Below are 12,460 nucleotides of genomic sequence, written 5' to 3'. Positions count from 1 at the left end.
ATCAACCAGCATCACTTTCGGGGCTTTTGTATGTAGTAGGGTGTTTAATGTAACTAATGCAGCTTGGTATTGTTAGATTTGTCTGTGTATATTTTTGTGCCAAACAAGATTTAGCAACTTGGACTTGGTGTTCTAATTGAAGAATACTTTTATGGTAAGTCCTTGGATCTTTTGATTAGATAAGCCGTAACTTCCCCCCTCATAACTGCTTTGCTTGTTTCCCAGAATAGAGTGGGGTTATCTTCATGCTGTGAGTTGTGTCTAGCGTATTCTTCCCACTTAGTCTGGAGGAATTTTCTAAATTTGAGATCTTTAGAGAGGAACACTGGGAATCTCCATAGTCTCGGGCACTCTATATTTGGGTTAGGGGTAAAGTCTATCCAAATCATAGCATGATCTGTAATTTCAATGATCCCAATATTTGCTGATTGTGTTTTAGAGAAAAGGTTGTCAGAGATATGAGTAAATAATCAATTTGGGACATTGTAGCATGTGCTCTAGACACATGCGTGTAATCGCGTTCCATGGGGTGTAAGGTTCTCCAAATGTCAATGAGGTTCAATTCGTTACATAGGAAATTAATCCCTTTTAAATTCCCCCCCCCCCCCTTCTTGTTGTACCCCAGCTTTTGACCTGTCCAGACTAGGATCATGAACACAGTTGAAATTTCCAAACATGATCAACGAGCCTTTGATCATTAACAAGACATGTCTTACTAACTCCTGAAAAAACTTATGGTTATACTCATTTGGTGCATACACATTGCATAATGTGAGCTCTTGTCCCATTATTTTACCCACTAAAATTTGGTATCTACCTTCCGGGTCGGTTAACTGTTGAGAAACTTGGAAGTTTAGGGATTTGTGAAAGAGTAAAGCAACCCCTGCTTTTCTTTTCTGGGCCAGAGCATAGAAACATTGCCCTCCCAGTATTTCTTTAGTTTTTTGCTCTCCTCTGCGGACAGGTGGGTTTCCTGTATTCCTACTATTCGAGCTTTATGGCGTTGCATTGTGTTACGGATCTTTTTTCGTTTAATGGGAGAACCTGTGCCTCCCACATTCCAGGAAAAACATCTTATGCTCCCCATCCTAAATTTATCTTTAAAATAAGCCAGTCTGGACCAATAACCAATGATTTTATCCATATCGATCGCCCTCCAGCCTGGGCCATCAAGCTATGTTGTTGCAGGTCTGATTTGTTAGGAAACCGGGAAAGACCCCTTGCAATTAGTATCTGAGTAAGTACTGTGAATGCATCTTGCCTGCCTGATTCTCTATTTGCAGTGTTCTTTTTGAATTTGCCTGGAAGCCCCCTGTCCCTTACCCGCCCCTCCCTTATCCCTCCCCTTTAACCCTAATTCCCACCCTCCCTTTGCGATTCCTACTTTCCATATCCCTCATGATTTAATTTTCCTATGTTTTTAATATTCCCAATATGCTTTGGAAAGAAATTCGTGTAACACGCGTTCAGGTGCCACCCCTCCATTTCCCGAGGATAAAATTGGGAGCAATGATATGTCTAATTGCCCTATTCATCTTAGATTAATATGCCCCCCACATGCATACATAAACACTCAAAGTTATATGAACCAAGAACACCATGAAACAGCCTTCGTTGGAGTGATAAGCGCTGTTACCAGCTAACTTAGAGAATGTTACCCCGATGTCCATTTTGGCCACTTGCCTATGTCGGCCTTCTCCACTGTATCATTTCTAGAAGGAGATGAGATTTCCTGTACTCCATATGACTGATTATGACTTAGACGTAGAAGCTTTGCCATGTATAAGTTCATGTGCTTGGTCCGGAGACTCACATAGAAACACTTTTTCCATCTTTCCAAATTTTGAGCTTAGCAGGGTATAGTAGCGCAAAGCGGGTTCTGTTTATCAAGTCACTGCAGACAGCCGAAAAGACTCGTCTCTGGGCCGCCACCACTGCGAAAAAATCTTGAAAGATCAGAACTTTATGCTTTTCATATGCTACTGCTCTATTTCGTTTGTATGCTGTAAGGACCCTATTTTTCTGCGCATAGTTCAAAAATTTAGCTATGACAAGGTGCGGGCGGTCTCCCATTTGCTTTTTGGGCCCGATCCTGTGAGCTCGCTCAATAGTTAAAGTACCTTGCAATTCTGGTAAATCCAGCTCCTTAGGTAGCCATTGCTCCAATACCATGACCAGATCTCCGTCCACGATCTCCTCTGGCAGCACAGGAATCGAAGGTTGTTGCACCTAGATCTATTCTGTAGATCCTCAGCTTTTTCCTCTGCGGCCTTGAGTTTATTTTCTAGTTGGGCCACACGTGTTGTAAGCGCAAGTGTGTCATCTTCTACCATGGAGATGTGGCCTTCTGCCATTTCAACACGCCTGCCTATGTCTTGAATCGAGTCTTTGAACTCAATAAAATGGTTGGAGATGCTTTCAAATTTATGGTCTAATGCAGCAACCACTGCCGAGGTTAGTCTGTTAATTGTCACTTCGTCCGGGGGAAATTCTGCCATCGATTCGCACTGCTCCACCATCTTGGAATCAATGAGTTTCCCCTTTTCCCTGTCTTTGCGCACCAATCTCAAAGTCATAACTTGTAACTCTGAGCTCCAGCTGTGAGTGGCTTTAGTCGTCACCAATAGTTTAGTAATTATGCTCCTCGTTGTTAACAAGGGGAGGCTGCGTTATGGCTCTAATATCTGTATATTTGGAGGGGTATCACCCGGAGCTCCAGTGACTGCGACTCACTAGGCTCACCGCATCCCATGATCTCAAATGACCAAGGTTTTTCAGTCGCAGGAGAGAAATTGGCACAGTGGGCTTGGATGCTTTGGTGTACCCTTGGTCGATTAGGATCCTACTGTATTTGTTTCCTTCTTGGCCACTCTGTCAAGTTCTGCAGCGCATAGAGGCGCATCCAGGGTTGATGGTGCTTGTGGTGCCGGAGTGGCCGCAGCGACTGTGGTTCACAGATCTAGTTAATCTCACGGTAGAAGGACCCTTCAGGTTAGCCCACCTTCCAGGGTTGCTTCGTAGGGTCCTATATTTTTGGATCAGGTGGATCACTTCTGTCTCGCGGCTTGGCTTTTGAGAAGTGGAGTTTGCACCTGAAAGGCTATTTGGAACAGGTTATTTCCATGCATCTCCAGGCTTGGAGACCCTCTACATTCTTGGCGTATGTCGGGTCTGGAGGGTTTTTGAGACGTGTTTACAAAAAACACATGATGCTGTTGTCATGATAACCTAGTATGCATAGAAAATGCTTGTGAGGACACCCCTCATTCATTTGTAAAAATCATACTATTTACTTGTCTTCCCTGAAACCACCCTTCCACCATAAAAGTTCCTTTATCAACACGGCTTTGATGCACTCTGTTCTTCTGTTCTTCTCTTGATATTCTTTGTTGTGTAAACAAATCGCAAGTCTGTGGCTTCAATAGGAGTTAGGCCTGAATTCCGTTTTCTGGAGCCAGGACTTAATTAAAACTGTACCCTCAGGGGCATCTTCATTCACCTGGCTCCTGTCCGTTGAGATAGGCATTTGTAAGACAAAAGCTTGCATCCTGGTTTCATGCGAACCAAGTTTCCTTGTATTATGAAGTAAACAAGCCGTTAAGCCCGTTAAAACGGGCTACATCCCTCTGTCTCTCACCTCCCCCTCTTTCTCTCTCCCCTCACTCTTCACCACCCCCTCCCTCACCCACTCCTCCCCACCCTCCCTCTCCTATCACTCAGTCCCTCCCTCCCACTCAGTCTCACTCACTCCCTCCCCCCCTCTCTCCCTCCCTCTCACTCACTCAGTCCCACTCACTCTCACTCAGTCCCCACTCCCTCCGTCCTCTCCCTCAGTCCCACTCCCGCCCTCCGGATCTCCCTCAGTCCCACTCCCTCCCTCCCTCTCTCTCCCTCAGTCCCACTCCCTCCCTCAGTCCCTCCCTCCCACTCAGTCACTCCCTCCCCCCTCCCTCTCACTCACTCAGTCCCACTCCCTCCCTCTCTCTCCCAGTCCCACTCCCTCCCTCAGTCCCCCCTCTCCCTCTCACTCAGTCCCACTCCCTCCCTCTCACTCAGTCCCTCCCCCTCACTCAATCCCTCCCTCTCACTCAGTCACTCCCTCCCACTCTCTCTCTCCGTCCCTCCCTCCCACTCAGTCCGTCCCTCCCTCTCTCTCTCTTCTCCCTCCCTCGCTACCGCCCGCTACCGCCGTCGCCGCTACCGCAGTCGCTACCGCCGCCGCTCGCTACCGCTGCCAGTACCGCCGCCGCCGCCCGCTGCTGCCACTGGACGCCGCCATTTTTTTTTCTTTCTGAAGCTGCCTCAGAGCGACGTGCTCGCCCGCACATGCGCGGTAGAGCTGGTCTCTACTGCGCATTTGCGGGCCGTCGGTCACAGGCCATTTATAAGGTAGATGTTGCCATTGAATAGGCCTCTCTTGTTGGTGCCAGTAGGTCTATCTCAGAGACATTCTGCAAGTCATGCTCAGAAAGGCACTCAGAGTTCATTCACCTCTGACAGGCCACAGTACAGCAGAGGCGTCTGGGTATTTTTCCTTCCTAATATTGTGTATCTGATCAATCATATTCTTCAGTCTGCAACGGCATTTGGGTCCCCTGTCTGCAGACATTCCTCATATCTTAGCCTTTTTGCAACAGGAGTTATTGAATGGGCTGGCCTATGGTTCACTGTGTGTGCAGGTGTCTACTTTGGGTTCCCTTAGGGGCAAGTTGCGGGGTAGGTCTTTGGCCTGTCATCCTGATGTGGTTCAATTCCTGAAGGGGGGTTAAGCATTTGCGACCTCTGGTTTGGAAGTTATGTCCAGATTGGAACCTCAGTTTAGTTCTTTGAGTGCTTTGTGATGCTTCTTTTGAGCCTTTAAGGAGAGCGACTGTGAAGGACCTGACTTTGAAGGCAGTGCTTCTAGTGGCTATAAGTTTTGCGATAAGGATTTCGGAATTACTGGCACTGTCTTGCAGGGATCCCTTTTGGCAGATATTTAATGACTGAGTCACATTGTGGACGGTTCCTTCTTTCTTTCCAAAAGTTGTGTCCTCTCTTCGTGTTAATCAGACGGTAGAGCTCCTGGCCTTTCCAGAGTGGTTGAGAGATTCCCCTCATGATAGGAAGCTGCATCTTTTAGATATGCGACGGACTTTGTAACAGTATCTGGAGGTCACCAATAGTTTTCGGTGCTCAGATCACCTTTTTGTGCTGTTTGGCGGTACGAAGAAAGAAGATGAGGCCTCAAAGGCCATGATTTCTCTTTGGATGAAGGAAGCCATTTGCTCGGCTTAGATTTGTAAAGGTCGCAAGGTTCCGGTGAGGCTGAAAGCGCATTCTACGAGAGCATAGGCGGCCTCCTGGGCAAAGTGTCAGTTACTGCCTCCCCAGGAGATTTGCAGGGTTGTGGTGTGGTTTATACTTTCACCAGGCACTACCGATGCGTCCTTTGGTGAGAGTGTTCTTCATGTGTGTCTTTCAGGTTTCCACCGAGTTTCATTTGTCTGAACTAATCTGGGTATGAACAGGAAAGGAAAACTGGTTCTTACCTGCTAATTTTTGTGCCTGTAATACCACACATCAGTCCAGAAGCCCACCCTGTCGCTGCCAAAAGACTGAATTTCCTGTTAACTTGGGGGAACCATTTTTCAAAGAGACCTTTATGGATTGTAAATAGATTCAGTTCAACGGTTATAAGACTATTTGAATTTCATAGAAACATTGAAACATAGAAATGACGGCAGAAAAAAGACCAAACGGCCCATCCCGTCTTCCCAGCAAGCTTCGCACTTTTTTTCTCATATTTATCTGTTTCTCTTGGCTCTTAGTAACCTTTTGGTTCTATTTCCCTTCCACCCCCACCATTAATGTAGAGAGCAGTATTGGAACTGCATCTAAGTGAAATATCTAGCTTAATTAGTTAGTGGTAGTAACTGCTGCAATAAGCAAGCTACACCCAGGCTTATTTGTTTACCCAGACTATGTAATTCAGTCCTTGTTGGTTGTTGTCTGTATATAGATCCACTTTTCTTCATTCCCCCTGCCGTTGAAGCAGAGAGCTATGCTGGATATGCGTGAAGTATCTGTCTTTCTCCCCTGCCATTGAAGCAGAGAGCTATGCTGGATATGCGTGAAGTATCGGTCTTTCTCCCCTGCCATTGAAGCAGAGTGCTATGCTGGATATGCATTGAAAGTGAAGTATCAGGCTTATTTGGTTTGGGGTAGTAACTGCCGTAACAAGCAAGCTACTCCCTGCATTTTTGTGTATGCAAATCCTTTTTTCCACATTTCCTCTTGCCGTTGAATCTTAGAGCAATGTTAGAGTCGCATTAACTGTGTGTATGTTTATTGAATAAGGGTATTATCTCCAGGTAGTAGCTGTCATTCCCGCGAGCCACCCACTCTTCATTCACGTCCTCTAGACTTTATGGATCCACAGTGTTTATCCCATGCCCCTTTGAAGTCCTTCACAGTTCTGGTCTTCACCACTTCCTCCGGAAGGGCATTCCAGGCATCCCTGGAGCTTCAAATCGTGACCTCTGGTTCTGTTGATTTTTTTCCGACGGAAAAAGTTTGTTGTCTTTGGATCATTAAAACTTTTCAAGTATCTGAAAGTCTGTATCATATCACCTCTGCTCCTTCTTTCCTCCAGGGTGTACATATTTAGATTCTTCAATCTCTCCTCATAAGTCATTTGATGAAGACCCTCCACCTTTTTGGTCGCCCTTCTCTGGACCGCCTCCATCCTGTCTCTGTCCCTTTTGAGATACGGGCTCCAGAACTGAACACAGTACTCCAGGTGAGGCCTCACCAGGCACCTGTATAGGGGGCTCCAGTTCAGGGGGTTCCCAATCCCAGGTTGCATGTTCACCTGGAAAGGGTTTTAGGTATAGGTCATTACTGGCTTGGGTACAGGTCAATACTGAAGGATTGTGGGTGGCACTCTTGGATATGAAGCAGTGCCTCAAAGGTTTTGTTCTCTGCCTCCATCTGCTGGTAGGGTTGCAAAACCCACTTGTCTGGACTGATCTGTGGTATTGTAGCAATGAAAATTAACAGGTAAGAACCAATTTTCCTATAATGAGGGTAACACTATTTCTAGGCGAAAATGATAAAGGCATCTTATTGCCAGATTCCTAGTTCCTGGTGTGGAATTTCAGCAATAGTGTGGGCTGACCAGAAGCACGTATCCAGTATTTTTCTGACAAGCTGAAATAACCGATGGTATTATGCTCCTTGACCTTGCCCTCTTTCCCCAGGATGCACTGCGGGCCAAACGCATCCAGGAGGCCATGGAGAGACACTGGCGGAAGAAAGAGAAGGAGGCAGCCGAGAAGAAGTCTCGGATGAACACTGCCCTGAATCAGGCCCGCCGGCAGCAAGTGGCACAGAAGGAGCACATGATGGCGGTGGAGGCCCAGCGGGACCGGGCGCAGTTCTATCAGATTCTCAAGTATGGTGTGTGTGTGTGTGGGGGCATGTGTGCTAATCTGTGGATGGGGATTCTGCTTGGATCTGAGGGACACTTTTTTTTTTTTTTTTTTTTTTTAAGTAATTGGAGGTAAATTCCCTGGTGATGTCATAAAAATGATATGGTGTGGAGAAGCATTGATCCTTAGCAAAGGAGTGATTAAAGTTTCAGTTCTAGGAAAGTGTAACAGAGCTTGCCATGGCCAAAAAGGTGCAGTGATGCCACCAGCTGCCATATGCAAGAGAGCAGGAGATCGAAGGACGCTGCTCTATTTTCATAGTTCAACCGGTTTCAGAAAGAGTGCAACCAGGTCCCCCAGTGTATTTTCTCTTCCTCTCCATCTTGTCATGCCCCCGACATGGGTGATACGGAGACATGATGGCGAGAAACAGTAGGAGGAGACCCGAAGACTTGTCAAATGTTTTCTCAGATCTCAGGTATTTAAATCTGCACCCAGGAGTTGTATTAGTCACGCCAGGGCCCAGGGCAGATGCTTTATAGGGCATTTCCCTCCCTCCATGGCCCCTTCCCAGCCTCTGCTCTTTGCTATTGCAGCAGCCAAAATATGTCTGCCAGGCCCTGGACCAACCAGGTGAGGTGAGGATGGAAGAGGCAGCGGAATGGACCTGGGAAGGGGCTATGGGGAGGAAGGGTAGGAAGGAAAGGTGCCGAGAAGGGGCCACAGAGGGAGGAGATAAGAGACATCATCTGGAAATTGGCCTTGTCAGTAGGGAAGTCAGGAAAGAGCCATGGAGACCAAGGCTGACAGGAGGAAGGAAGGGAAAAGGAATGGGGTGTCTTTATGCTTGGGGGTTAGGAGGAAGGAGCCATGGTGGGGAGAGAAAACTCAGAGAGAGAACTGGGGATTGGCGACTCCTCCATAGATCTGCTCTGGACTCATGGTTCATTAAGAGCAAGATCACTTTACTAATCCTGCGGCATCTCTAGGAGGATCCTTTTGGGGGGGGGGGGGTAGCTCAAATCTCCTAACCTTGCAAAGTCGGGGTTGGGAGATCCTTTTCAGGAGGCAGAAGGAGCCTCCAACATCCCTGCAGGATCTGTGACAGTCTCTTGAGGGGATCCCTTTCCAGCAGGAGCCTCCAGCATGCCTGAAGGATATCTCTTCCCTGTACGTATCCAGATCAGTCCAGACTCTTGGGTTTTGCCTCCCTGCCAATAGATGGCGACAGAGAAAGTTTCACTGACACTGTACATAACCCAGTGGGCCACCTGCAGTCCCTCCGTATTTCTCTGTTTCCAGCAGATGGTAGATGGTGTAAAACCTGCAGTCTAGAGAGAGAGAGAGAGGAAAAAAAAAAAGATTAAAAGACAAATTTTCTGGATCCTCCCAGGGGTTATGAGGTCCTGGTGGGGCCACCCCCCCTGGTTTAGGCAGACGAGCAAGGGGGTTGGTGACCCTTCTGATAGCTCAGTCTGTGGGATGGACATCCGGTGGTCCAGATCCATCATCCCCACGAGACAGCGGTTCTGCACTGCAAGTCCTGTGGAGCAGAAAGGTATCTCTTTTATATGGTTTGTCCTGGGCTGGGTTGCTAAAGTTTGGCAAAAAGCGACTGATATATAGCCAGTGGTCTGGCTCTTTTTTGTTCTTCCCATGTGGTCTGCACTCCTAGAAGCGGAACCTCTGCAGGAAAGGAAAGTATTGGCTTCTCTGTGTCTTTATTTCTTCTCAGAAAGTGGAGTGGGAGGCGAGGCAGTGATCAGTTATCTCTGGAAGAGGGAGAAATTGCATATGATTGAGAGCCACTTTGCTCAGATTTTTTGGGGTTTTTTTCACATGTCTTCCTGAGTTTGTTGGCTCAGACCCTGAACACACTGTGTGTGGCTGGAGGTCAGTTTTAAGTTAAGCGTCCTGTTTCTTTTTCCCCTGTATCCAATTCATGAGATATTGGATTTAAAGAAGGCAAACGCAGCTCTCAAGGTTCCCCGTTTCACTCTGAGATCCGTCTAGCGGCGGTACGCAAGGGAGAGTTCTTGGCATTTCTTGCCTTGATAGAGGCATATCTGCTCATAGCCATCAGGCCGGAGCACCAGGAATTCCTGAGGTTCATGGTCCTAAGGGAACATTTTTGGTTTCAAGCCCTTCCTTTCGGCTGGCGACGGCTCCACATACGTTCATCAAGGTGATGGAGGCAGCCACATTGCAGAAGGAGGATGTGTTGGTGCATCAGTGTCTGAACGACTGGCTCATTTGTGCAAAATTTGTTGACCATCATTACAAAAGGTACCGATGTGCTTGAAGTCTCTAGGATGGGTGATGAACCTAGCAACAAGCCACTTAGTCCTCTTTCAAATTCTGGAGTATTTGGGAGCTTGGTATGACATGTTGGCGGAGAGAATGTTTCTCACGGAGAGAGATTGCTGAAATTGCAGAGTCAGATTAGGCTTCTTCTAGAGCTTGGTGCCCAAGGTCTGCGACTATTTACAGGTCCTGGGTGTTGCGACCGTCGCTGCTCCTCGCCCTCACTCCACCCTCCTTACCACTGTGGCGACTCCCTCCGGGCCTGATGGACGGCTTGCTGCCACGACATCTTCTTGCCGTCTTCCTCCAGCGTCCCCAGAGCGGCATGACGCTGTGGATCCGCCATGTTCCTGATGACGTAGGGCACGCGCTCCAAAAGATGTACCAGCAAGGGCACGAACCTCGAGGGCGTTCCCCTGAACTGACGTCATCCACTTCCAATATAAAAGATCTCAGTATTTGCTAACGAATTGAGTTAGCAAGGGACTCGTCCAAGCTACTCTGCCTCCTTGGACTTACCAGGGGTACTTGCTCCTCGAGGGCCCATGTTCCTGAACACTCTGAAGATTCTCTACTGCCTGGAAGCTATCACAGATACAGACAATTGTGAGTTCCCTGTACGTACCGGATCAGTCCAGACACCTGGGTTGTGACTCCGCACCAGCAGGTGGAGACAGAGTAAAACTTGTCGGGCTCCCTACATATAGTAGGTGCCACCCACAGCCCCTCAGTCTTTCTCTGTCTCCAGCAGATGGGGCAGGTCCACCCACAGTCTCTGGGATCCCTGGGGTTGAAGTTAGCCAGTCAGGGATAGAAAAAAAAAAAACAAAAAAACAAAACATAGGACAGAAAGGGGATTTTCCTTTTTTGTTTTAATTCATAGTAAAAAAAAAAAAAAAAAAAAAAAAGGCTTAGAAAGTTTTGGGCCAGGAAGCTCCCGGTGGAAGTGCCTCCCAGGGGGGTTGCCAGATCCTGAGGGGATCATCCTCCCCTGGTAGAGGCCGCTGCTGGGGTCGAGGACCCGGCCCCTCTGGCAGCAGCGTTGGGGGTGACACCGGGGAGCCCGGTTCACTCACCCCCAGTGGAGCCCGGAGGCTTTTCAGCACCCTGGTCAGCGACTTTAGTAAAAAAAAAAAAAAAAAAAAAAAGGTTTTTTGTCACTTTTGCGCCGGCTCTCTCTCTCTCTCGCTCTCCCGCGCGACGTTTCGTTCGGGGGGGGGGCGGTTTGTTTTGATTAGGGCTGCGGCGTTTTTCGTGCGATCTCGGCCGGAATGCCCGTCGGGGCCGCCTGCCGCGCGTGCGGCTCTGCGCGCACGCGAGTCTCTAGGGACGGCATGTGTTCGGGCTGCCTCGCCGGAGGCGAGGGACCGTCCGGGGGCGATCGGGGGGGTCGGACCCGGGCGTCTCGTTCGCCGCCGCGCGTTTGTGCAGTGCAGGAGGGGGGGCCGGATCCGTTCCCGCTTAGCGCGGGAGCGGCGGCCATTTTGTCGACCGTCCACGAGGCGACCAGGAGAGCCATGGAACATGGCTCCCAGCCCCCTCCACTCTCCCCCCAGCCTCGGGCCGCGTCGGGGGCGCCTCAAGGTGCCTCCGAGGCGGCTGACTGGGGTTCGGGGGAGGGGCGCTCGGACTCTGAAGAGTCCTTTTCGGAGGATTTTAATTTTTTATTAAAAAAATTGGCGATGTATCAGAGGGAGCGGCGCAGGCACGGGAAAGTGCCAGGAGAGGCGGATGGGCGGTCCCGCTCCCGGAAGAGGTCTGCCCGCCCTAGAGACACGGCTGTGCCCCCGAAGGACAAGCGGCTGGCGCGTGGCGCGCCCCAGGACGCGGATTCGGAATCCACTTCCTCGGAGGAGGAACGGTCGATCTCGGGGGCGCCGGAAGGGCCTGAGGGGCCCGATGAGCAGGGTCCAGCGCAGTCAGGCGCAGGCAAGGGCGCGCAGACGGGGGATGGTGACGACCCCAAGGTCGTCCGCCTGTTTAAGAGGGAGGAGCTTTCCCCTCTCATTCCAGCGATCCTCGACGAGATTGGAGTGGAGGCCCCGCCGGTGGAAACCCGTCAAGGGCCTAAGATGGATCCGGTACTCCTGGGACTCGCGGGTCCTACGGTAGCGTTCCCTTTCCATTTTTCTGCGTCCGACATTCTCTTCCGAGAATGGGACACCCCGGAGTTGGGCCTCAAGGTAAGTAAGGCTATGGATAAGCTATATCCTCTGCCGGAGGATGCCTTGGAGCTCCTGCGGCTCCCTCGCGTGGATGCCGCTGTGTCGGCGGTCACCAAAAGGTCGACCATTCCCGTCACCGGCGCTACGGCGCTGCGGGATGTCCAGGATCGGAAGCTGGAGGTGCAGCTCAAGAAAGTTTTCGAGGTGTCAGCCCTGGGAGCGAGGGCTGCTATTTGCAGCAATTTTGCGTTGCGGGCTGGGCTCCGCTGGGCCCAGACCTTACAAGCGAATGCGGGTCTCTCAGAAGGGGAGGCTGCTCAGGCGGACCTTCTGGAGGCAGTAATCGCTTACAGCGCTGATGCCATGCATGATCTGCTGCGCACCTCGGCCCGGGCCATGGTGTCTGCGGTTTCAGCGCGTCGTCTTCTCTGGCTCCGAAACTGGGCTGCGGACGGTACGTCTAAGGCTCATCTCGGCGCCTTGCCTTTTAAGGGGAAGTTGCTGTTTGGAAAGCAGCTGGATGATATCATGCAGTTCCTGAGTGAGAACAAGGCTTTTAAGCTACCGGAGGACAGGCCA

The 12,460-nt window shown here is 49.8% G+C and overlaps 1 protein-coding gene across 3 annotated transcripts in view; it reads left to right on the top strand.

Moving 5' to 3' along the window:
• The window catches only part of CFAP45 (cilia and flagella associated protein 45), a 109,249-nt gene that overhangs the window by 79,016 nt on the left and 17,773 nt on the right, over positions 1-12,460 (top strand). For all 3 annotated transcript variants that reach the window (XM_029580283.1, XM_029580282.1, XM_029580284.1), the window contains one exon: positions 7,242-7,435. In XM_029580283.1, coding sequence (XP_029436143.1) covers positions 7,242-7,435 — 194 coding nt within the window. The remainder of the gene's footprint in view (positions 1-7,241; positions 7,436-12,460) is intronic.

Source organism: Rhinatrema bivittatum, chromosome 16 (assembly GCF_901001135.1).
Source record: "Rhinatrema bivittatum chromosome 16, aRhiBiv1.1, whole genome shotgun sequence".
Classification (NCBI taxonomy): domain Eukaryota; kingdom Metazoa; phylum Chordata; class Amphibia; order Gymnophiona; family Rhinatrematidae; genus Rhinatrema; species Rhinatrema bivittatum.
The sequence above is the reverse complement of the archived record's forward strand: the minus strand, read 5'-3'. Positions and strand labels throughout refer to the sequence as shown.